The 26,488-nt window shown below is 38.2% G+C and overlaps 1 protein-coding gene across 1 annotated transcript; it reads right to left on the reverse strand.

Annotated features, from left to right (window-relative positions):
- igfn1.1 (immunoglobulin like and fibronectin type III domain containing 1, tandem duplicate 1) lies at window positions 1–26,488 on the reverse strand. The gene is made up of 29 exons (XM_078798540.1): window positions 26,361–26,488; window positions 22,820–22,906; window positions 21,932–21,967; window positions 17,981–18,100; window positions 17,750–17,892; window positions 16,951–17,050; window positions 16,812–16,856; window positions 15,023–15,243; window positions 14,833–14,937; window positions 14,602–14,746; window positions 12,814–13,086; window positions 12,303–12,746; window positions 11,778–11,885; window positions 10,608–10,730; window positions 10,223–10,318; window positions 9,530–9,679; window positions 8,998–9,120; window positions 7,881–8,005; window positions 7,680–7,821; window positions 6,748–7,041; window positions 6,387–6,683; window positions 5,323–5,502; window positions 5,113–5,241; window positions 4,731–5,039; window positions 3,271–3,356; window positions 3,007–3,199; window positions 2,611–2,907; window positions 438–764; window positions 1–357 (listed from the first exon to the last, which is right to left on the reverse strand). The coding sequence occupies exons 2-29, from the start codon at window positions 22,866–22,868 to the stop codon at window positions 353–355; spliced, it is 4,665 nt and encodes a 1,554-aa protein (XP_078654666.1). The 5' UTR covers window positions 22,869–22,906; window positions 26,361–26,488; the 3' UTR covers window positions 1–352.

The raw sequence follows: 26,488 nt of genomic DNA on the forward strand, positions 1-26,488 counted from the left end.
GCGAGTCAGAAAGCTTTATTTACATCAAACCCCAAAACAATTAGGGTAATGTTTTGGCAGAATTTAGAAGACATTTCCTTACATCTCAAGCTTTATTTCAACCACAGTTAAGATTGACTTAATTATTGAATTGGAACCTGCATTTTTAATTGTACTGTAATTTTTCTTGGAAGCCATGCATACACTTTGTCATTGTTTTAAAAATACCTATTTGTAATGTAATTTTCGTGTAATCAAATGTCATTTTTTCCATAATATTTTATTATAAGTAAACATCACATAATAATTTGTTGCTCAAGGATTCAGAGATCATATGGGACCTGAAATGTAACATGTCCTCCATCACTTTTGTTTACTCTGAAAGAAAAAGAAAGGATATAATTAGTTTTACTTGCACCAATGCAAACTACTGTTGCATGATTATGATAAAAACTTACCCCTAACTGTCAATTTAGTCGAGCACTCTGCTCTCCCCATAGTATTTTCTGCAACAACCTTGTACTCTCCGGTGTCTTTAGGTCCGACCCTCAATATGAGCAGAGAGCAGACTCCGCAGGTGTTGGAGATGTAGTAGTTAGTGTTGGTATTGAGACTGATGTTGTTGCGGAGCCAGGTAACATGAGGCGTTGGATCGCCTTTCAAAGCGCAGCTCATGTAGCATTCGTATCCCTGAGGAGCTGTGTGCATTTTGAGGGGTACAAGGAACTTTGGGGGGCACTGGAGATCACAGGCTTTGGATTCCGGCATGTTCACAGTGAACCTCTCTGAGGAAAAGGGTAGATATGCATTATATCATTTTTCGCCAGTATTATCACTGTAATATATTGAAATCAACACAAATAGCTGAGTTAAAGGTCTCCTTTTATACAAAATCTACTTTTTAATGATGTTCATGAAGTAATGTTTTCACTATAAAAATCCATCATTTCAATTTTTATAGAATTAATCACAAATTTAATTCAACCTGTTAATTCAGTCATTGTTGATTCAACCTGAAGTGTTACTTGCACTTGATTCATTCATTCATTCATTTTCTACCGCTTTTCCTCACGAGGGTTGCGGGGGGTGCTGGAGCCTATCCCAGCTGTCTTTGGGCGAGAGGCGGGGTACACCCTGGACTGGTCGCCAGCCAATCACAGGGCACATATAGACAAACAACCATTCACACTCTCATTCATACCTATGGACAATTTGGAGTCGCTAATTAACCTAGCATGTTTTTGGAATGTGGGAGGAAACCGGAGTACCCGGAGAAAACCCACGCATGCACGGGGAGAACATGCAAACTCCACACAGAGATGGCCGAGGGTGGAATTGAACCCTAGTCTCCTAGCTGTGAGGTCTGTGCGCTAACCAGTCCACCGCCGTGCAGCCCGCACTTCATTCAAATTAAATGTAAATCCATTATCCATTAATTGCTGTTTACCTGTTTTGGGTTTTTTGCTGTTTTTTTTTTTGGCTAAAAGGTTACTGGATCAATTTAAAGCTACTGAGTCGTATATAGCTATATCTGTGTTCTCCTGTCCTACTTCATAATGTTACACTGTTGGACGTGATATATGGCATCAATTATGTTGTTCAAAGTGCCAAGTTGTAGTGTATATATATAAAAAGTGGATAGAGTGCACAATAGCACTTCTAGGGGACACACTCCATCTGAGACATTCATGGACAAACACAGCTCATTAGCATTATAGCTACAGACACACAATATGTGTGTTCCCAGTAGGGCTTATTAAAAACACTTTTAAATGGCTCCAGTATTAAGGCTGGAGTTTGACCCACACGCATCCAATACACAATAGTGGGAACTTAAATGGGCACTGCACTTTTTAACACGAGAAAACAAGTTAATTTTAGCTAGCTTACAATTTGGGATGAGCGAGTAAACCACTATCTGTATCTGTATGTGTTCAACCATCGAAATCTAAATCTATCTGTATCGTATCTGTACTAGGAGTGTCAGTGTGGGGCTGCACGGCGGATGAGTGGTTAGCGCACAGACCTCACAGCTAGAAGACCAGGGTTCAATTCCACCCTTGGCTATCTCTGTGTGGAGTTTGCATGTTCTCCCCGTGCATGCGTGGGTTTTCTCTGGGTACTCTGGTTTCCTCCCACATTCCAAAAACATGCTAGGTTAATTAGCGACTCCAAATTGTCCATAGGTATGAATGAGAGTGTGAATGGTTGTTTGTCTATATGTGCCCTGTGATTGGCTGGCTACCAGTCCAGGTTGTACCCCGCCTCTCAGTCTTCTGTCTGTGAATGATGCTGAGACTAGTGATTAGTGATGCGGGTGTTAGTCTGTAAGATAAAAATTGTTTTTCATGTACAGTAATAAAATCGCTGTACCTTGGTTATTATACAAGTCAGTTATGTAATTGGAACACTGTTGGTGTTTTTTAGGGTTTTTTTTGTGAATGCTCTAGCGTCAAAATGGGTATTTCCCATGGCGGACATTGCCAGCTAGCTCATATAAACTTGTTTTCTCTTGCTAGAATGCAAAGACAAAGGAAAAGCAGTTATGTTTTCATGTTTCACATAATGATTGTGAATGATGGGCAAATTTCCCCAAAAAGTACAGTTCCCCTTAAAAGACCATGTATATACCTTTTTTGTTGGAGATCAGCCACTTGGGTGATTCAGAGGGTTTGGAAGAGCCCATGTCATTCTTTGCGTAGACACGGAACTGATACTCTCTGCCAGGCATGATATTGCAAGCTGTGAATTTATTGTTGAAGATGTGATCTGCCACAGCGTGCCATGTTCGTTTGCTGGAATCCCGTTTTGTCACCATGTAGTGCAGCCTATCATCACGTTTCTCATCTGGAGACGGGGTCCATGAAACGGTCACTGTGCCCGACACGTTTTCTTCAATCTCCACTGGACCTGGTGGTTTTGGCTCATCTGGAGTTTGAGTAAAAAAAAAAAAGATCTCTTTTATGTTCTTTTCTGCAAATTATACAGACACTGCGTATTTAATAATTGACATAATACCAGTCTAACCTGTCACTCTTATTTCAATACTGAACGTTTCTTGGCCAACAATGTTCTTGACAACTATAGTGTAGATTCCGGAGTCAGAGCGCTCAGCAGAAGGAATCAGAAGCTGTGATGTTCCTTCTGCATTACTTATTGTCACCTTTTTAGTGACTGGCACACCATCTTTCAGCCACGTGACCTCCGGCCAAGGAGAGGCCTGCACAGCATACAAAACAACAATTGAAGACATGGATATTCACAAATTTAAATGTTTTTTGGACATATTACCTCAAAGTTCATGGTGAATCGTGCTGAATTTCCTGCTCTCACCACCATGAAGCTTTTGATTTTGGCATCCGTGAAGCGTGGTCTCACTAAGAATGTATAATATGATGTTCAATAACATTTGGTTTTGTCACACTTTTGTAGAATTGTCAACTTGAAACTGAAATAACCTTATTTACACCACAGTTGTATGTGATAACGTGTCTAGTCGTTTATCAAGAGCATCAAGAGACATATGGTGCTGACCCAGATAAAACACAGTAGTTTTTCCTTAGATAACAGTAGCCACGTATACATGGACCCAAATATTCCAATTCCATTCAGTTTATTTGTTGAAACAGAAAGAATCTAACCTCATTCCAAAAGAAAAGTGACAATCTGAATTAATATATAATCGGATTCACAGGGGTGGAATATTCCTTTCCCCGATCCGATTGATCTGATCTTGTACCCGCTCAATCGGAAAGTTGTCAGACTGCGTTCTTCTTCATGGTGTTTTTCTTCTTCTGTTGTTTATTGGCGGTTGGCAAGCAGCTTTCGTGTGCATTAGCGCCATCTGTGGAACAGAATCTAAACCCTCCTATATGCCATTCACAAGTCCAGTTTTATTAAAAAAGAAAATATATATCTATATAAAACATGTGACGAGCTTAATTATAAAATATTAGCAAGATTGAACTTTATCTTTTCCTGTTTCCGAATGCGTTCTTTCAGCGAATGCTGAGATATGACGTAACACGAAGCTCGAGATGTTTTTCGATTTAAAAAAATGGAGGCGAGCAATCGGCACTGGACTGCTGCGGAAAGTTTGTTTTTGATTCAAACTAAATTTCAAGACTGGACGAAGGAAAAACTGCCAATACGGAGTTATTCCAACAAGTCAAAGAAAAACTCGAGGAAGTCGGTATCACGCGTATCACGTTGGTGTTTACGTTTTAGTGCGCATGCCCCATTGACTATTCTGTTTTGATTATAGTGCCGCATGTAGACACGCGATTGGAATATTCCTTTCCATGTAAACCATTTCTTTCGGAAAGGTTCATTCGGAAAGATTCGGAAAGAGAAAAACTCCTCATGTAAACGTGGCTACTGATAGGTTGTCCTATATTCAGGGTCACCAAAGTCTGCTTGCAACACAACATACCTAACCAGTGTGTGTGCACTCAAGAAGCGGATTGAGACCACTTGAAGGATTGGCCTCAGTCCGCCTGTTTGATGCACACCAGGGTTCAGCAGATTTTACTTGACCAAACAAACCACACTTGAATTTGCTTTAACTGAAACAAACGCCTAAGAGAACTCACCTTATGATGAATTATTTAAGCTAAGAGCACTACATACATATGAATGAAATATGATTTAACTGATATCGAAAACATGTATTTGGTTTTGTCTGAAAACAGGCTCGTAATAATGTGCGGTCGTCTTATATTCTGGGGTTAATACATCATATATATTCTCACCAGGAGGAGGCATAGCGAGGACATAGTTGTCCAGTTCCTGCGGTTCTCCCTCCCCGCCATCGTTCATAGCAATGACTCTCACCCAGTACATGGCCATTGACTTCATGCCTTTGACTGTGTAGAAATTTGTGGTTAATACGGTAGAATTGCAGCGATTCCAGTCCGTGTTCTCAGCCGGACGGATCTCCACAAAGTATCCCTTGGCTTCATCTTCGACTCCTTCAATGTCCTTGGGCTTGTTCCAAGACAGTGATAGAGTTGTGTAGGTGGAGTCGGTCACTTTAAAATCGAGGACCTTTCCAGGAGGCTCTGGAACATATCATTTATAATTAGTGCTACAGTTAGGTTTTTTTTTTTTAAAGTACATTTATTGTCCACCTACTTTTCGGGTCTCTGGCAAACACAAACTCAGAAGGTGTACTGAATTCACCCGCTCCTGAGTTATTGATAGCTGATACACGGAATTCGTATTCCATTCCCTCTACTACATCTTTTACAGCAAATCCTTTAGCTGTTGGGAGTAAAAAGCAAACCCAAACATTTCAACCTTAACTCTTTAAATGCAAATCTGATGAAGAATTAATAAAGTAACCTCTGATCATCTCCTCTGGCGAGTTGACCTGACCCCACAGATTGCTGCCCTTCTTGCGTTTCTCAAGGTTGTATCCGAGGATATTGGTTCCTCCAGTGTTCGCAGGAGGGGACCAGGACAGATTGATGCAGTCCTTGAAGGCGCTGACAACCTTTGGTGCTGATGGGGGTCCAGGGTATGCTGCGTACACAAACAACCAGGGTCTTAAGGGGAACTTTGGGTGACTTGGCTAACCATACTTTGCTTGGGCCCACTTTATACCTAAACTCCAACACATTTGGCAAGTTTGAGTCCTCTGATCCACGTTCCAGTTTGGCATGATTACATTCACACGGTCAATTTGTCCCAGTAATACAATTGACTGTAATGCAACTCCTCACAGGTTAAATAATAATAAACCAATACATTTCATAATAAATATAACATCTAAATGGTGCATGGTGGTCGAGTGGTTAGCACGCAGACCTCACAGCAAGGAGACCAGGGTTCAATTCCACCCTCGACCATCTCTGTGTGGAGTTTTCGTGGGTTTTTTCCGGGTACTCCGGTTTCCTCCCACATTCCAAAACCATGCTAGGTTAATTGGCGACTCCAAATTGTCCATAGGTATGAATGTGAGTGTGAATGGTTGTTTGTCTATATGTGCCCTGTGATTGGCTAGCGACCAGTCCAGGGTGCACCCGGCCTCTCACCCGAAGATAGCTGGGATAGGCTCCAGCACCCCCCGTGACCCTCGTGAGGAAAAGCGGTAGAAAATGAATGAATGAATGAAAATAATTTCAAAGGTGAAAACGCTTGCTTACCTGTGACTATATATGTGTGCATAATAAATATGTATCATTTAATTAATAAGATAAGATCAGAAATATTCCACAAGGTCAGGAAAATTGCAGTAATGTGGCATAATAGAACTTTAGTTACAAAAAGGCCATTGCATGAATGCTCAGTGTGACCAAGAGAGGAAGATGGAATCTCATCTAGTATGGATGGCCGAGTCACTAGTAAGCTAGCTTCGTTCGATGTAAGAACTAAGTTCGATACATCCATCAAAAGCATTAGTTTACCTTTTGTCCCAGCTTGAATATCCTCCGTTTCCATCAGCTCACTGGTGCCCATTTCAGTTTCCACCCTGATGCGGTAACAGTACCTACGACCGTGGTCTACATCAAGGTCCCTGTATTTGGCTTCTGGCCCGATGGGCCCAACCTTCTTCCAGGTATTGCGGCCCACTTGCTGCCTCTCCAGGATGTAGTTGCCGATCTTGCAGCCGCCACTATCTTTTGGGGGTCTCCACTTGAACTCAATGGCAGAAGAGGAGGCTTCGACAATCTCCAGGGGTCCCATTGGAGGAGTTGGTTTATCTGCTCACAAAAAAGTTTATTAATATCTAACAGTGTAAAATATATGATTTTCAGTAATACGAACCCATAACAACAAGTTCACTGAAGGCCTCCACAGTCCCAAACTCATTTTTTAGCTTTAACTTGACTTCGCCACTGTCTTTGCGCTGAAGCTTGATGAGCAGGAGGCGGGTGCAACCATCCGATGTTTCAATCTTGATGTTCGCTTCATCTGAAAGCTCTTCCCCCTCCAGGTACCACTGAACTTTGATAGGCTCCCTTCCCAAGTAGGGTAATTTGAAGGTGGCTTTGTGTCCCTTCTTCACGGTTACCGGCACAATAAAGGTTTTAAGTTCCTCGGGGTCAAACCTTGGTGGATCTGAAATAGATGATTGAAACAAAGTTATATTTTAGGCAGTGTTATTTTTGTCATATTAGCTGCTGCTTGTTTTAATTGGTTTAAGTGGATTATTCATTCATTCATTCATTTTCTACCGCTTTTTCCTCATGAGGGTCGCGGGGGTTGCTGGAGCCTATCCCAGCTGTCTTTGGGCGGGCAGCGGGGTACACCCTGGACTGGTCGCCAGCCAATCACAGGGCACATATAGACAAACAACCATTCACACTCACATTCATACCTATGGACAATTTGGAGTCGCCAATTAACCTAGCATGTTTTTGGAATGTGGGAGGAAACCGGAGTACCCGGGGGGAAAAAACAAAACAAAAACAAAACCTTAAACTGTATTATGGAAAGCAGGAAGTGAACAAATGTAACAATTACTGATTGTAAAAGTACCAGATATAGGGGTAGGATTTATTAAGCTTTGCTTCTTCCTACTCCTTTTGGACATGTGGAACTGTGAACTGATTATGGGATGCACTCAATTGTAATCTGATGCATGTTCAAATGAAATAAAACCATTACCATTACCATTACCATTACCATTACCATTACCATTACCATTACCATTACCATTACCATTACATTGTGTCAAATATCTGCTCACTGCTTACCTTCCACTACAATCAAGGCCTCAGTCTTCCGTCCATCTGCTTCAAACTTGTACTTCCCAGCATCATCATCAGTAACTTTGTGAATTTTCAGCTTATGGAAACTTCCTTCTTTGCAAACAGTAATACACTCGGAAGACTTAACCTGGAAGAAAATATCACATAAATAAAACAATCCATACTTCATAGACGTGTAAGGTGTACCTCGTCACCATCTTTGTACCAGATTCCCTCACAGTCGTCGCTGCTGAGTTTACACATCAGCTCGGCTTCTTCCCCAATGATGGCTTTGCAGTCGGAAAGCCCGATATGGAAGTGAACACCTGGGTCTGAGAATTAAACAACTAAAACGTAAGTAAAATTGCTGCTGAAGATGAGATTATACATTATATGCAAATACACTTATTTCGATTATCTGCGTGGAGGTGGGGGTAGGCGGCGGGGTGGGACAAACTTACCTGACAAACCAATATATTAGCATTTTCATTGTGCTATTTGCATGATAGCATTTTGTTCTATACAAGCCAAAATGCAGATTCTATGAATTTGAAGTGTTTTCATTTGCATAGGCTTGTCTTCAATGTGTCGATACTTCCATTGTCTGGTTTGAGAATCTTCATCCTTAAGGATTTCTCGGAAGACCATCATGATTAAGTGCTTCTCTGACATCTTCTTGCTGAGTGCAAGAAACATCTTGTTTAAAAAAAAAAAAAAGAAAAAAAAATTCAGGGCCAGGTCATCCTTTAAAAAATGCCTGGCATCTTTCATCTTGGAACGATAAAAGTGTTTCTGTCTAAAGAACACAAACAGTTCATTTGGATAATAGCCCCTCGGTGCACTGCTTCATTCTTAATTAACTTGTGCCGAAAGCAAGCAAGATTGTTAACACAAATGCACAAAGAGCATCGAGCAAAATGCATTTGGCTCAAAACACAACACACGAGATGGAGGTGAAAACACACATACGTTACCTCCTGTCAGCACAGTCTAATTAAGATGCAGATGTATTGCACTGTACCCAACACCACACCCCAATATGTTTTCATTCATTTCACCATTACGCCACGTAAAGTGGTAATTATATGGGGGTGCCCTCACAAGTGCATCCAATTTGATTAGCACATCCTCAAGGCACTCAAGGTGAAATGCCCTCCTGTCGAGCTCCGATGGCTGGAAAAGGTCATTCCATCAGTTAGAGATCACATTTGTCCAAACACACACACACACACACACACACATATACTGTGGATTTAAAAGCCTCAAAGTGCAATAAAAGTCAAACAACTTCACACTTCCCATGCGGAAGTTAATGCGGTCTTACCGATAACTGTCTCCTCGATCAATGGGCCTTGCCGTACTCGGACACGTTTGCCAACTGCCGGCTGCTCTTCCAACTCCTCGTCACTTTCATCACTTCCTGCTGGTCCAGTGCCAATATCACACTCTTTATTATTATTATTTGTTTTCATCATCATCGTAAATACCATCAATCCAGTGTTTCACATATACTGTTGAGTATGCATTAAAACACACAATTAACAGCAGCAGTTACCATGACATTCATTAGCAATGCAATTCAGAAAAGGTTAAAAATGATGCTTTCATGGTGCACAGAAATATATCGATTTAATTTAGCATCATTTCAACCATGCATGGATGCAATTAGGATTTAGAATATGATAACATTTGCACATGTAAGTATTTTTAACCAACTAAATAGAAATAGAAACAATAGACAAACATGATATGAGGCCTTTGTGCTGATATTTCAAACTGACCATGGCAGATAGCTTTCTAAATTGTCTCTATAAATCTTAAATAATCGACTGTGTTCAACCTCACACATTTCTTACCAACGTCATCATCGTATTCGTTGTCAGAAATTTCAACATCATCTTCATCATCATCATCTTTTCTGTTCACAGTTTCCTCATTGGAACCGTTTTTGCTTTGCCCAGATTTTTCACTTTTTCGCTTTGTGGTTTCCTCACCTTGATCATTTCCTATTGGTGATAATAAATAGCAGGTTGATCCAGAATATTAAGCGAGAACCCGTTATTAAAATGCACTTTGACTAATAATTATAACCATACTCATGACATGCATTCAACTGTCTGCTAACTGAACATTTGTATGTCAATTGCACTTTTGTATTTGAAAAAAAAGGCAATAGTTGGCGTAAAAAAGATGACGGCGAATGTGCGAATTTAGCAATGTTTACATAAGAAAATATTAAAAGCAGTTGAATTTATGGGAAAATAAATTTATAATACCATTAAATTGACAGATATTAATTATTTTATGTGCTTCTAGGCCAGCATTTTTAGTTTCAAATAATCAAATAATAGTTGGTGTAAAAAAGATGACAGCGAATGTGCGAATTTAGCAATGTTTACATAAGAAAATATTAAAAGCGGTTGAAATTATACAAAAATAAATTTATAATACCGTTAAATTGACAGATATTATTTATATTATGTGCTTCTAGGTCAGCATTTTTAGTTTCAAATAATCAAATAAGTCAAAAAAATAATACATTTTCTTACCAACATCAGCATCTTCACTGTCTTTAGAATGTTTTCCTTTTTTCCCAGACTTTTTCTCACTTTTTTGCTTTTCCATTTCCTCACTGTGATCATTTCCTATTGGTGATAATGAATGGCAGATTCATCCAGAATATAATGCTCTCATACATAATAATAATTAACATGCACTTTGACAATCATAACTGTGATCGTAAACTTTCCAACTGTGTCGAGTCATTTAGTATTTCATGATTTAATTACGTTGAATCACTAAACAAACACGACAGCCTTTAAACATCCAGATGATATGATATGATCCTCTGTGATATATATCTAATATTACAGTATAGTTTGGAGTAATCTACAGTATAAATTTTAGCCCTGTGATTATGAAACAATTTCTTACCAACAGCAGCGTCTTCACCATCTGCACTTTTCACTTTGGGGCTGTTTGTGTTTTCTTTTCTCACAGACTTTTTGCCATTTTTTTGAGTGGTTGTTTCCTCACCACCATCATTTCCTATTGGTGCTATTAAAAGGCAGATTCATCCAAGATGTTACAATATCATTGATGATGATATTTAAAGCAAATTGTCATCCAAAACATTCATTATGTTAGGGAGCAAAGTCAGCATCAGGTCTATTTTAGGTATGAATGTGAGTGTGAATGGTTGTTTGTCTATATGTGCCCTGTGATTGGCTGGCCACCAGTCCAGGGTGTACCCTGTCACTCGCGCGAAGACAGCTGGGATAGGCTCCAGCATCCCCCCGACCCTTGTGAGGATAAGCAGTAGAAAATGAATGAATGTTTTCACAGAAATATGTGTCCCTTGAGTCAGGGGTCGGCAACCTTTACTATCAAAAGAGGCATTTTACCACCACACTCACTAAAGGAAAATAGACTGGAATTTAAAAACAATATCCCCTAAACTTTGGAAAGTTCGAGTTTTTTTGGAAAGTTTACCGTTTTGGGGGAAGACCAGTAGCATCCCAACCAAAGCAGGCAGCCAAACATCCGCTTCCCCTCCATTTCTCATCCAATCACTAAGTCAGAACTCACCCAGGATTCATTCAGGGTCTCACAGAAAGTCTGATTTTATAAAACTCATGACAAAGATACGGATTTTCCTTATTCGGATGCTAAAAAAAATGCTTGAGCATTGCGAAAGGAGCCACAACAAAGAGGCTGAAGAGCCACAAGAAGCTCTGGAGCCGTGGGTTGTTGACCCCTGTTGTATGAGCACTTGTATATGCTCCACTCAAAATGTTGCTTTTCTCACTCCCTAATGTTATTTTGTTGTTTGTGATATATGGTATGTTTTATGTTGGACGAGTACAAAGTTATACGTAGTACATGTAAAAAGTGGATAAAGTTCCCAATAGCGCTCCTTGGAGACTGGTGTGGAGCAAGACATGGTTCCAGTACACAATTCTGGGACCTCTGAAACTGATTAAAAATTGGGGAAATATTAGAATAATGAATTGTCGATGAAGGAACAGTCTTTATCAGAATATATTAAACGGCTTTTGTGATAAGTAAAATAATCTAAAATATGCAACCTCAGACGTTTCTTACCAACAGCAGCATCTTCGCCGTCTGCAAATTTCACTTTGGGATGTTTTTCTTTTTTCCCAGACTTTTTGCCACTTTTTTGCTTTGCAGTTTCCTCACCATGATCTTTTCCTATTGATGATATTACATGAATAGCAGCATCCATTACCATGATGTACAGGTTAAAAGTTACTGCTCTCATATCTGTTATTAATATACAATAACAAAACATACTTACCATATCATTGAAATCCTGACTAAGTATAGACAACATTAATTGCACATTTTATTATAGGCATTTTTATGGGAAAAATCAATCAATTTTGGTTATGATTGATATTTTCTGTTTTGTTAAATATATATATTTATATATATTTTTTATGACATGGATCATCCTTAAGAATAAGGTGAGAAATCCATGAAAAAGCAAAAAGTGTTACATAAGCTTCAAGACTAAAACATCCAATTAACATCAATCAAATACACGACTTAATCCTTCAATAAAAATATGTATATTGCATTCATTTCACTTAAAAAAATCCTACTTACCTTCAACTGCATATTTTTTCTTTCTATCTTCTCCACTTTTTATTTCCTCTACCGCAACTGATTCCATAAATAAGGAATTTTCCCCAACTTCTTCATTGTCTTCGCTCAGTTCTTCTGCCGCTCCTTCACCACCAGCAACAGAAGCTTTCCTCGCAGGTTCATCCTTGCTGGATTCTGCCTTCTTTGCCTTGGCAGCAGCTTTGGCAGCGGCCTTGGCCTCGGCATCCGCCTTTCTAGCTGCTTTTGCTTCCAGCCGGGCAGCTTCATCTGCGGCATCCCGCTCTGCTTGATTCTTCTTGGCGATCTCCATCTTCTCCTCCATTTCTTTTTGATACCTTTCCTGCTGCTCTTTGGCTATCCGCACTAGATCTTCATCATTCCCAACTCCGGCCATGGTAGTTTTACGAGCTGTCTTCTTCCCTTTACTGCTACCATCCTTATCCGCTGCAGAATTTTTTTTATACATTTGTAATTAATTTTTAGCTAAAAAATGTCCCTAATTATTTCTCACCTTCAACCACAAGCCAGGCGTTACATGACTTGATTCCTGCCACGGCGGCGTAAATGCCAGCATCCAAAGGCAAACAATCACGAACGATCAACTTGTGGATGAGCTTGTCTTCAGAAACAAGGATTTCAAACTTTTCACCGTTGGACAGCAGAGCGTTTTTACCAAACCACTTGATCTCATGCAGAGGGGCAGTCAGGACACAAATAAAGAGAGCATCCTCTCGCTCTTCTGCCTTCACCTCTTGGATTTTAAGAGCAAAGTCAACGTCGGGTACTGAGGGAGTACACAAAACACAGTAAGAATTATTATATTACTCTTATTACTATTATATCACACATATTGTTTTTCCATATTCCTGTAAGCAGGCATCATTTCTGTGTGTGTTTAAAACAGGAAACTATCATCACAAGAGTAAAATGATTAATTTTCCAATTAATGCAAGAGTTTAAAAAAAACATTGGCATTAACTGATGTGGCTGGAGGCGACCTCCACATACTGATGGCAGTAGCTGGTCAGTATGAAAAAGTTTCATCTTCCACTCCATGCAGATGAGAAGTTGGTGTGAAACTCACACTGGTGCCTTCAATGTCCTCATATTCGTTCTGTCTGAGCAGTTTTCTTACGCTTATTACAACATTTGGTCTGTTACTGTTTGTCTATATGTGCCCTGTGATTGGCTGACGGCCAGTCCAGGGTGTACCCCGGATAGGCTCCAGCACCCCCCGTGACCTTCGTGAGGATAAGCGGTAGAAAATGAATGAATGAATGAAGGAACGAATGAACGAATTAACAAATGAATGAATGAACGAATGAACGAATGAATGAATGAATGAACGAATGAACAAATGAACGAATGAATGAATGAATGAATGAACGAACGAACAAACGAATGAATGAACGAATGAATGAATGGTCTCTTGCTGCTGTGTCGTAAAATACATTGTACTTCTATTAAATCATGTATATCAGTGGCAGATGTTATATTTGGTACCTGGGCCTTTAGTGGGTACTTAAACTGTTTTTTCTTGGCAGGCACTGTGAGGGCCAGTATTGGTAAAAAAAAATAAATACATATTGATAATATACAGTTTGTGGTTTTTGGTAAATACACTATCTGGTGACAATTTTTGGCAATTTGAAGACCTTTGATATCATTTATTATGTTGTACTTTATGTAACGGGGATATCTTGGGTTTACATTGAAGATTTCTAGTGAATTACTTATTGTATTAATTTAGTATATGTATATGTATATGTATATGTATATGTATATGTATATGTATATGTATATGTATATGTATATGTATATGTATATGTATATGTATATGTATATGTATATGTATGTATATGTATATGGAGTATATGTTTAATGTTGACTGCACGGCGGTCGAGTGGTTAGCACGCAGGCCTCACAGATAGGAGACTCGAGTGCAATCCCACCCTTGGCCATCTTTATGTGGAGTTTCCATGTTCTCCCCGTGCATGTGTGGGTTTTCACATTCCAAAAACATGCTAGGTTAATTAGCGACTCCAAATTGGGTCAAAAATAGGTATGAATGTGAGTGTGAATGGTTGTTTGTCTATATGTGCCCTGTGATTGGCTGGCCACCAGTCCAGGATGTACCTCGCCTCTCGCTTGAAGACAGCTGGGATAGGCTCCAGCACCCCTTGCTACCCTCGTGAGGATAATGAATGAATGATGTTTAATGTCTGTGAATTGAGGTCTTAAAAACAAATATGTTTCTACTCGGTGCATATGGAACAAACAGGACACACAAAGAAAATACCTTTAAAGTCCGCGGCGAACACACTGGCACCCTCCATGTCAATGTCTTGATTATTCATGGTGAAAGTATGTTTTTTGGCAACTTGCTTCAGAGAATGCTTCATTTCGTCACATTCTTCTGTCGTGAACGGGACCATGGAGCCGTCCTTTCGTTTTCATTCCATTGTTAAATGTGATGAATAACATAATGCCAATTAAAAAAACATGTGGATGTTTAATCCCGATATCTCACCTTATAAAGATATACTTTATTATCCTTGAGTTCCACTTCAAAGTCCAGTGTTGATATGTCGTCTTCTGAGTCAATGTGTTTCAGAGTATTCATATGTGGAACAAACTGCAGTACAAATAAGAAGGCAACAAATTTGATAAACAAAACAAACAAACAGAGAAATATGTTCATCTTTAAAAGGTGGACTTGCCGCTACAACATCTTCGTCTTGCTCCTTCTTCATGTCATTGAGTTTCTTCAGCATACCGCGGAAGTTGGTGATGCCATATTCTGCGCAAATACGCTCGTAGTCTTTTTTATCTGCACCCAGGAGGATTTCCCAGACTTTTTCCTCTGGTGTCATTGCCTTTTCTTCCTTTGCTTCCTCAGTCGGACTGGAGAACAAGGAAATCAGGAATCTTGTTATGCTGACTCTCCACATATTGTCACAGTAAATAAACAGTAGGGGTGTTATTAGTTAGTTTTTGGTATGGTATCCATATTAAGTCAGGGACAGGATATGCATCTGGTCATAGGAATACTCTGGAAACAAATACAGTTCAGTCCAACCTTTGAGGGATTCATTCATTCATTCATTTTCTACCGCTTATCCTCACGAGGGTCGCGGGGGTGCTGGAGCCTATCCCAGCTGTCTTCAGGCAAGAGGCGGGGTACACCCTGGACTGGTGGCCAGCCAATCACAGGGCACATATAGACAAACAACCATTCACACTCACATTCATACCTATGGACAATTTGGAGTCGCCAATTAACCTAGCATGTTTTTGGAATGTGGGAGGAAACCGGAGTACCCGGAGAAAACCCACGCATGCACGGGGAGAACATGCAAACTCCACACAGAGATGGTCGAGGGTGGAATTGAACTCGGGTGTCCTAGCTATGAGGTCTGCACGCCTTTGAGGGAGTCATGGTTAGCAATTATGACATAGCGAACCCAGAATTGGAAAAATCATCTTCCTTAAAGTCTCCAATTATCCATTCCGGTAAAATACATAGAAGGATTAGGCAAAATCCATGTGTCGATATTGTTCAGTAGAGACCAGGAATGAGGTTGCAAGTCGGACTTATTTAATGTGTCACTTCACTGACTCTTACGCAAAAATGTAAGAAGCACCACTAACGGATAGCATGTGTCACAAATAGTGGTTTTCGACAGTTAAACTGCATAATAATTGGCCAATATAATATCTCTATCTCTCAGCTGTCTGGTATTCACGTGTACTTTAAGTACAAATACACAAAAGCAATCTCAGAGAATCAATTTGCAGTTATGATGTTGTTATGCGTCCTCTCATCAGCTGCTCTCCATGACATACAGTATATCATCTTTAAGTAACTAAAAATATCGTAATTTACTTAGTATTGTGCTAAAAATAAACATATATATTTCTCAAGGTTTGTATTTATAGGAGAATTCCCTACAGGCAGTTTTTTATGTTTCATTTTAAAAATAATTAAAGTTGTTTACACAAATGTGAAACACTTTTATGTAATGAAAATGTGACCCTAAAACCGAAGTACATACCAAACAGCGATTATGAGGACCGTTACACCCCAGAAAAAAAACCCATGTGTGCAATTATGTCATAAAATAAAATGTATTGAGTTGACTCACCGTTTTTTAAGTTTCCTTTTTAAAAAGTCTGGAATATCTGTGTAAGAAAAAATCAAAATGATCAGTTAGTCAGAATTGTCTTTTAAAGTAATATTCAAAGTTTTGATATTTTGAGGGAAATACGATAGAAAGGTACCAGCGTACCAGAAACGTTTGATTCTGATACTACTAAATCTTTTTGTCCTACTCATATCATCATTTCCCATCAAGCCGAGTCGTGTGTCTTCTTTGGAAATTTGCAAAATGAGTTTTTTGTTCCCTTTTGCAATATTTGTCTTCAAGAGGAATAACTACTTAGTAATTTTTCATTTTTATTGTTATATGCTATGGTAAAAAAACAAAACAAAGAAAAAAAACATCTCACCATCCCCATATGTCTTCTGGAGTTCCTTGGTTTTCGAGAATCCAACTGTGAACAGATAAATGGATGATTATTATTATCCCATCAATGTACAAATAATGCTCATATTTGTAATAAAATAGTGATTGAAATGCATAAATACCCTCAATAACATTCAGAAGGGCAGTGCAAACAGCGCGTCCGTATTCATTTGTTGCATAACACTTATAGGTGTCTGCATCCTCTGGGGCGACCTTGGGAAACTGATGAAATGCAACATTCACGGAATTCTTATCATCATCGAAAATACCTTAAATTATTCAATTCTCAATTGTACTCAGTTAATCGCGGTCTTCTATAGTTTTAGGTATATGATCTATATAAGCAAATCTTTGAAAAAATTATCAAATTATCACTGTGGCTGTAGGCAACCTCCTGGTGTCGTGTTTTAGTTAGTAGTAAAAGGAGTTAGTATGTTCTCTGATCTTTTTATCTTTTTTTTTAACTTTTTTTTTTATCTAGGGCGCAAGTAGGCGTGGTTTAACAGGAAATGGGGCTTAAATCAATGCATTATTTTAAGTCTGAAAAACAGTCTGATTGCTCAGAGGTTGCTAGATTTATTGTTTATTATTCAACTATATTTGTACTGTGTATGTGCATCATAAGAGATCTGTAATATTTTATTATTGAATTTTTTAATAAAATGTGAGAAGTTGATGATTCATGCAAAAATAAACAGGGAAATTATCAGTCAGCCTCTTATACTGTATTTTCCTCACGCATCCTCACTCAAAGCACCATGTTCAATACAGTAAGATAAGTTTTCCAACTGACTTGATATCACCAGCAAAATTATAAGCAAGCAGATGAAAAAAAAAAAAACACAACCCGAAGTGACTAATCCACGAGCATTTGCCACCATTTATATATTTCGACACTTTAGACACTTTTAGACACTGTACCTCAAGAGTATGCTCATGTGATGATTCGTTGTAATTTTGCCTACAGGTGTCCGGGTGAAACACAATTTCGCCGTTTGCTCTAGTCCAGGTCACAGTGGGCTTTGGAGTCCCCACCACAATACCTTTGAAGATGGCACATTTCCCTGAAATAGTGAATTTTACACATCATTAGTGCACAATAGCATCATGTTGTATATTCACATGTGGTAAAAGATGACAAAAATGACATGCCTTCTTGAATAGTAATGGCAATGGGCTTTCGGGAAAAATCTGGGGTTGTCATTCCTTCCGGAAGATTCTCCTGAAACTGTGTTATCATAACACCCGGCACTTTGGACTTCTTCCGGATACCTAATCAAACGAGGAGTATTTACAGTTAGGTACATTGTAAAAAGAAAGTGGGTGAGAGCCATAATAAAGATGAATGAAGTAAAATAATAAATGAAAAAAAATGTGATTAAAGTGTGTGGAGCAAGAAGCAACAATAGGCAACTTGTGCGTTGGGGAAACGTGTAATTCACAAATTCCCCTGGAAAGAAAGAAAAAAAGACTGCCAGATTTATTCCCAACCTAATTGTAACATCAAGGTTGTTTACTGACATGCATGCCTTTTGCAGCAAGTCAGTTGGGCTTCTAAAAACAACAAAGAAACTCTAGCGTGTACACAATACAGCACTTTGACAGCACTGCAACACCGAGCTCTCCCATCAGATGATAATAATGAGCAATTCACTTTGTAAGGCTGACAACAGGGTCACAAGCTTGACACCTTTTCAACAAGAGAAATACTGTTTACGGCAATATTTCTCCTTAATTAAAACTACTATCTACTTTACAAATACAGATTTGGAATCTACTTGACTTTTATTGTAATGGATGTTATTAAAAAAAATGCAGCCGTTATTTTAACAAATCTCAGCTGAGATTTGTTAATTGGTGAACATATTAATACAGAGATTAAATAAAAAATAAAAAATATATGTCTATTTAAATATATAAATAAATAAATATATATTATATTTATATATATTTATATATATTTATATATTTTTAAATATATATATATATATATGTACATAAGTGTGTGTTTGCCATACGTACTATATATTCTTAGGAAAGCGACAAGTGTCTTATATGAGTTAGTTTTATTAATATGATACAGTGCCCTCCAAAAGTTTTGGAACAATTTGGTCAATTTCTTCATTTTTTTTCTGTAGACTGGAAATATTTGGGTTAGATATCAAAAGATGCATACATATGAGACCCAATAGCAACATATCAGCTTTTATTCCCAGGTAGATCTGATGCACAACTACCGTAGGTTTTGCAGGTTTGCAGGTTTATGGACTGTATGTTGAGGTGGAAACAACATAAAAAACTGTTTTACCTTCACTCCTGTCCTCAAACTGTTGTTTGAGGCTCACAATGATTGGCCACAGTTTGTTACTTAGTACACTAATGGTTTGTTTCTTCTTCAGTGACTATGACCAATGTTTGTGTAATGGTTCTGATTGACTTTTCGTCTTTGATCTCAGATTCACAATTCAACAGGTCTCTGGTTTTCATGTTATTTTCTCTAAATGCAGTCAACAGAAGCAAAATCATTCAGCGACATTTATGTCACGTGTTCCAATAGTTTTTGTCACATAGGTGGCTTCAAACAACAGGTGCTATCTTCTAAGTTGTACATATAATCTCAATGGAAATAAAAGCGGAAATGTTGTTCTCTATTTTGATGTCAAACCCACATGTTTTCAGTGTACAGAAAATGTTGGAGATTAGTCTGTTTTAATATATCTGTAGGGCATTGTACAGTAGCAGGCTTTTGCTGCACCGTGATCTTGCTGCTGGAATCCCATATTTTAGAATTTGCAACTTCCATTTCACTATCCAAAGCCCCCAGTATCTCTGTTAATAATAATGCAACTGTATTGAATTGAGTTGACTGTGCTTTAAGCTGCTATGGAGACTCCAAGTATTAACTTTAACAGTGTGTTTTTAATATTTATTTAGATACATCATGCCAACCCTTTGCAATGCCACCGCATCAACAAGACACATCAACATACCACAAGCGCCCCCGAGCAGCAGCAGCAGCAGCAGCAGCAGCAGAAGCCTTTAGCATTTATTTTATTTGGAATGTACGAAGGACTCGAGGGGACATGGAGAAAAAGTAGGTAAAAAAAAAAAGATGAAGCAAAGGTATTTTGTAGATTTTGTAAATGTTTTGTGTTATCTCACATAACTGTTTATATTAATAGTATTTTATTCCATGTTCAGAGCAGATGTTTGCATTGAAAAGACAAATTAAGAGCAGCACAGTTGCTGAGTTTCCGATATGACTCTTTACTTATAAGATAAGCAGTGCACATCCATGTATTTCCTTTGGAGTACCACTTTTCAAATAGATGTTTTTCCAGCAATGCCGCGTTAGTATTTTATTTTCAAAAGACGAAGGACACACTTCCGGTCATAGCGACCATAAATGAACGTCCATCATTTAATTTTCATCTTCAGCATGTAATATGAAGTGATAATGTGACTATATGAACACGTTTTTAATTCTCTGATGCTTCTTTCGGTTTTTCAAAATCCAATGCCATCATCTGATCCCAGCTAGTTTTACTAGAAACTGGAAAAGTACAGTCACTGGAAAGCAAATAGAGTACATTGATTAGCCATACATCCGTAGTGTGCGGTATTTGTCCTATAAGTAAACTGGCATATCAGAAACGGAACCAGTTTCACTACAAACATCTGCTCTGGATATAATGTATGTACGTACATGATGGATATAATACAATGGATTTAATTGATGTATAACGCACTTCATGTAGTAAAAAGTTTTGTTTTTTGTGTGGTTTTGCTAGATTTTCTTTTTATTTTTTCACTCCATATTCCCTCGGGGGCTCCGTACAAAGGGATGCTCGTATTGTAACATTAGAACAGGGCTATTCAACTAGCAGCCCCCTGGACCAAATGTGGCATGTTAATGTAGTCAGACTGGCCTGCTGGGAGATTCCTAATAATGCCAGCGCACTCTTTCCAAATAGAGGATCTTTGACTTAAATGTTTACAGCAGGGCCTGAAAAAAAATCTGGCATTAAAAGCCAAATTTTCCAAAAGTATTTCTGTGAGAGCCATATACCGTATTTTCCGGACTATAAGTCACACTTTTTGTCATAGGTTGGCTGTTCCTGTGACTTATACTCCAGAGCGACTTATAAATGAAAAAACTGTTTATGTTACATAAACACTGGAGACCTTTTCTGTTCATATTTATTTTTTTTGTAGCTGAATAAGCATTGTGTTAGCATATTTTACATCTATTCAGCCTGTTCTCTATTCTTTTATTGTTAGAACTTGCCTTCCAAGATGACGTAATGTCTGTTTTGGTCAAGTAGTTTGGAAAATAAATTACGAAAATAGTGACTTATACTTCAATGTGACTTATGTATGTTTTTTATACCTAATTATGTATTTTTTGCCTTGTGCGACTTATACTCTGGAGTGACTTATGTATGTTTTTTTCTACCTAATTATGCATCTTTAGCCTTGTGCAACTTATACTCCGGAGCGACTTATGTATGTTTTTTCTACCTAATTATGCATTTTTTGTCTTTTGCGACTTATACTCCGGAGCGACTTATAGTACAGAAAATACGGTAATATTTGATAATATTACCGTATTTGGACTTGGACTTGAAGCCGTATCGTTTTTACTAAATTCTAATAAATCCATGCATTTTTACACAAGACAAAAATTTTAGGATACCGTAATTCTCTGCATTTATTCTTTTTAATATATACTGGAGGTCATCACTAAATACTTCTTACCATTAATGTGACTTCTGGTGCTGCATGGTGGTACGATCATGAACAGTTCTTCTTGAGAGAGGCATTCTTAGGTAAAAATGCAAATGCACGGCAGACATTGCGTACAAATAAGAATAACAGTGAAAAGAGAAATCTTAAGAAGTTTCTAAAAATGTGGCCCCCAGGACACAGTTGAATAGCCCTGCATTATAACTCGGTTGACCCTGTTTTGGATGGATGGTACCATCACCGTCATGGTAGGATATCGGCCACGCCATGCAGGCAACCAGCCCACATGGACGCATGCGCTTACACAGAGTGAATTGTTTGTGGAATTGGATTCATCCTTCCACTCACATACTGTACCTTTATCATCTGGGTGGGCTCCCTCAGTATCGTTGACTTAACACGTAACGGAACAGCAGGAGAAGGAACAGTACAGTTTAGTATTAATCCTGACAGAAGCACCACGGAATATTGGGAATTTGGCAGCATTATGGACCCGCCCAGTGCCCACACACACACACACACACACACACAATAATACTATACTGGATGAGCTGGGAATGGGAGGCACAGGAACAGAACTGCTATTCAGACGCAAACAAGGAACATTGTTAGTCACAAATAACAAACAGGATGTAGCACAAGAGTTTTTGCCCTGGAAGATCTTCTCAAGATCCACACCTCAGGATGATTTCTGGATGGTACTTGAAAGAGAATTATGTGCAGGAAATGATTTCAATCAGAGTAATTTGAGCTTCATTCAGTTTCTCATCAAACACGAAGCTCGTTCATGTCGCCTTGGATCATTTTGTCATGATGACCGCTTTGCGTTCTGCATCCTCATTAACTGCATCAGACGATACAAATGTTTCACAGTGTAAATTTCTTGTCTTCAGCCATGAACGCATTTAAAAAACGGAACACTTTGGGAGCAAGAAAGAAGTGAAAGAAACAACTTGTTGAGCCCTTGACCTCATTAAGTCTGTTGAATCATTTTTGTTTAGCAGAAAAAAGATTCTTCGTCGAAAAAAAAGGTGCTTTTGCTTCAAAAAATATATATATTTTGAATAACCTTAAGTCACCTACTTGATGTTTTTTTTCCATCTCTTCATCTTTGACCTTTCATGTATAACAGTGGTTTATTTTGTTTTCAAATTATTTGAACGAATCCGATTCAGCTGCTTGGAAAAGAGTTATTACAGGAGCACACAGATGACTGATCCAAGATGTCCTTCATTGGTCACTTACCCGTCTGTCCAGAGGCCGTCTGATCGGTCACCTTTGACTTTTTCCACATCTTGATATCTTCTCAAAGACAGGAGATTCGAGAAGGTTCTGTCACCGAAAGACAAGCTCATCATCACGAGGTAAATACTAACAATCATTCCATAAACATGATTAAATAGACTTCTTCTTTCTGCACTTCCTGTGTTCAGTCAGTGAGGGGCGCTGATGTTAACAAGGTTACAGTTTCGTGGTCCGCTAAGCATGACACGGATGCCTCGCTTTGGAATGTCTTCGTCAGGAATGTGTTAATTCGGCAAGGCACTTGTTGGGGACTTAAATAAACAAGCTGAAGATCTTCAGGCTTAAGGTTGCAATACCATCAGCACCGCTACTGTGAGCGGCTTCTAACACACATGGCATGTACACAGATATCATGTTTGGATCTAATTAGACTGCTATGTCAATTATTTTGCCTCCATTATTAACCCTTACTCTTTTTAGCCTGAGGTACAAAAACACAACGGTAATGTTTAGACTTTTTCCACTTTGAATACATCAAAACAAAGATAGTCTTGGCTCTAAATAACTAATAAAACAGTGCATTAGTGTGTTATTTATACTTGGAGTCAATGGGAACAAATTGTTCCCAAGAGTAAAAAGCATCACAATCTGTGCAAATGTCTTATTTCTACTGACCAATAGATTAAAAAAATATATAACAAATAAGAAAAATGTATACATTTGGAGGCAAATCAGCTGTAATTATTTATACTTTTGGTATGTAATCCTTAGGTGTGAAGTGACATCATGTGACACTTTTAAGGTAAGTGTTTGTGTGTTGTGAAACATCGTGTGCGTCATTTGGCGTCTTGACTATTTAGCGTCCGTGTAAGTATTTGACCTCGCTGACTCCCACGTTAAGTGTCCTTAACCTTCCCGTTGAACAAAGACACTCAAGACTAGTTGTGGCTATGTATAGCATGGGCAAAATAACTGATTATTTTCAGATTTGGGGGGGTAGGAGGATGAGGATCTGACGTTTAGGAGGGGAAGTGTCACCTTAACAAAGCTTGGATTTGTTTAGATGATGCATATTGTGCACTTAAAATGACGTGTTTGTAATGTACGTATCCTATAACTACTACTTAATATTCACATACTCTATGGAAGTTATCTATGTCATCAATAATACATTGAAAAAAAACAATGCTTATTAGATTTTCTACAGGTTTGTTGAATACATTTTTGTAATGCCTCGTAGGCGGACAAAAGACAGCTATCTGTAAAGTGTTTTATTTTTAGTTGTAAAAATGTGTGGACATATTTTAAATAAAGTTTGGGCCTCTGGCAGCACAATTTTCATTGGCTCTTGTTAGGAAAGATGTTTCCAACTAAAAAAAAAAAAACTGAAAAAACCCTTCTTCTTTACATATATGCATGTTGCTGAGGAACAGTAAACAGTAAATTAAATTTACAGTATCTATTCTATAATAAAAGTATATTCAGCAGCATGTTATTGAGAGGCAGAGGACATTGAAGACATAAACTTCAATTATTACCATGTATCTTTAAATCCAAACATTATTAAGGAGGCTGAGTTGTAAAGTGCATTTACTTTTATTTTTATTTATTTTTAATTTTTTTTTAGATTATTAGATTATGTTGATGGAAAATAGTAATGCTCAAAATAATTTATTTTCTTTCAGACATATTTAACACGTTTTCAAAAAGGTGTTATAATCAACATACATTATAATAATTATACAGTACAAAAATAAATATACCGTATGTACATATGGTTTTAAACATAAATAATAAGAAGAGTTGTAAAGTGAATTTACATTTATTTTTTTTCATTTTTTAGATTATGTTGATGGAAAATAGTAGTGCTCAAAATAATGGTTTACTTTCTTTCAGGTATATTTAACACATTTTCAAAAAAGTGTTATAATCAACATACATTATAATAATTATACATACATTAAAATAGATATACTGAATGTACATATTGTTTTAAATACATATAAAACGAAGAAAGATACAGTAGTAAATACAGGATTGGAAAACTGATGGAAAAATGTGTAAAGACATACAGTCCATATATTAAGAAATAAGCAATTAAGCAATAGGCTCAGGATAATAAAAGTATATTTAGCAGCATGTTATTGAGAGGCAGAGGACATTGAAGATGTAAACATTTGCCCAATCCAAAAATTATTATTAAGGAGGCTGAGCTGTAAAGTGCATTTACCTTTTTTTTTTTTTTTTTAGTATTTTTTTGTATTTTTTAGATTATGTTGATGGAAAATAGTAGTGCTCAAAATAATGGTTTACTTTCTTTTGGACATGTGTAACAAGTTTTCAAAAAAAAGTGTCATACTCAACATACATTATAATAACTATACAGTATAAAAATATATATACTGTATGTACATATAGTTTTAGACATAAATAAAAAGAAGAAAGATACATGAGTAAATACAAGATTGGAAAACTACATAGAAAACTACAATGTATAAAGACATGCAGTCCATTTATTAAGCATTATAGAAGCGTTATAGAATAATTTTTAGTCAATGCATTATTTCACCGCCAAGCCTTATTTCCTTAAAAGTAGCCAATCAATTCTTAAGAAATAGCACGTCACTGGATCGAGAATAGATGTCTGTACATTGCCGAAAGGGCGCTGTAGATTCTGCCGCAGGGGCAAACAAATAAATAAACGATATCTAAATGTCTTGACGGCCGGTACGTGACAAGTACCCGGCGGTGATACCACCTGGCGAGTGTTCCGCCGTTGCTTGACGGATGACACGGACATCTGCAGCTTCTAAAATTTCCTGCACTGCATTTCTTGGCTTGACAAAACTTGGCCTGTTGACAAGACCTTGGGGGGGGGGGGTGTCGAATGAGCACTAATGGGCGTATTTGAACAAATGATTTCCACATTTGGTTGATTGTGATTGACAAACTGATGCATGTTGAACAAGCCTGTTGATAATTGATGCTTTACTCAGATCTGTTATATCATGCATTTTGCTGGAGTGCTGGAACAAACATCTTGTTTATCCTAACCCTGTGCAGAACCCTCCATTCCACAAAGGCTCCATATCAATTTGATACCACCATCTAAAGTTCATCAAGCCTGAACACCTTCACGGCCCCCCGACTCTCACGCTCTCGATGCCAGGAAGCAATTCACCAGATTAGAAACCGTGACATTCAAACAGAGGGGTTCAAATAATGTTTCATGCACCATCTTGCAATCCATACATCGTCTGTGCAAGTCGATGTTCATTTGAATGACAGGTATCTAAGTGAGAGCTCATGTAAAAGACTATGTAAATACTGTGAGCCACTTTATTGGTCTTTAAGCTGAGGTGCAGGCTCGTATTCATCTCCCGAGAGTTTTACAACGCGGGCTGTTTACTGCGCCTACTTATATTCCTCTGGCACAAAAACAGAACTGCATTTTTAGGGGGGCCGAGTCACACACACTGCAGTCCAAAACTAATCCATTTCTTTTCTATTCCTCTTAGTCTCCATGTCCGGGGACACCTACCTGCTTTCAGCTGTGTTCTCTTCTCAGGCAGGAGTCTGCTCGCTCCTAATTTTTCACTGTAATAGATCCTTCCAGTAGCGTGCGGGACCTGTGCTTGATGCTCCTCTTCCTGCCACTGCCCAAAGCGC

The sequence above is a fragment of the Doryrhamphus excisus genome, linkage group LG18, assembly GCF_037039965.1.
Source record: "Doryrhamphus excisus strain RoL-2023G ecotype Guam linkage group LG18, RoL_Dexc_Guam_v1.1, whole genome shotgun sequence".
Lineage (NCBI taxonomy): Eukaryota > Metazoa > Chordata > Actinopteri > Syngnathiformes > Syngnathidae > Doryrhamphus > Doryrhamphus excisus.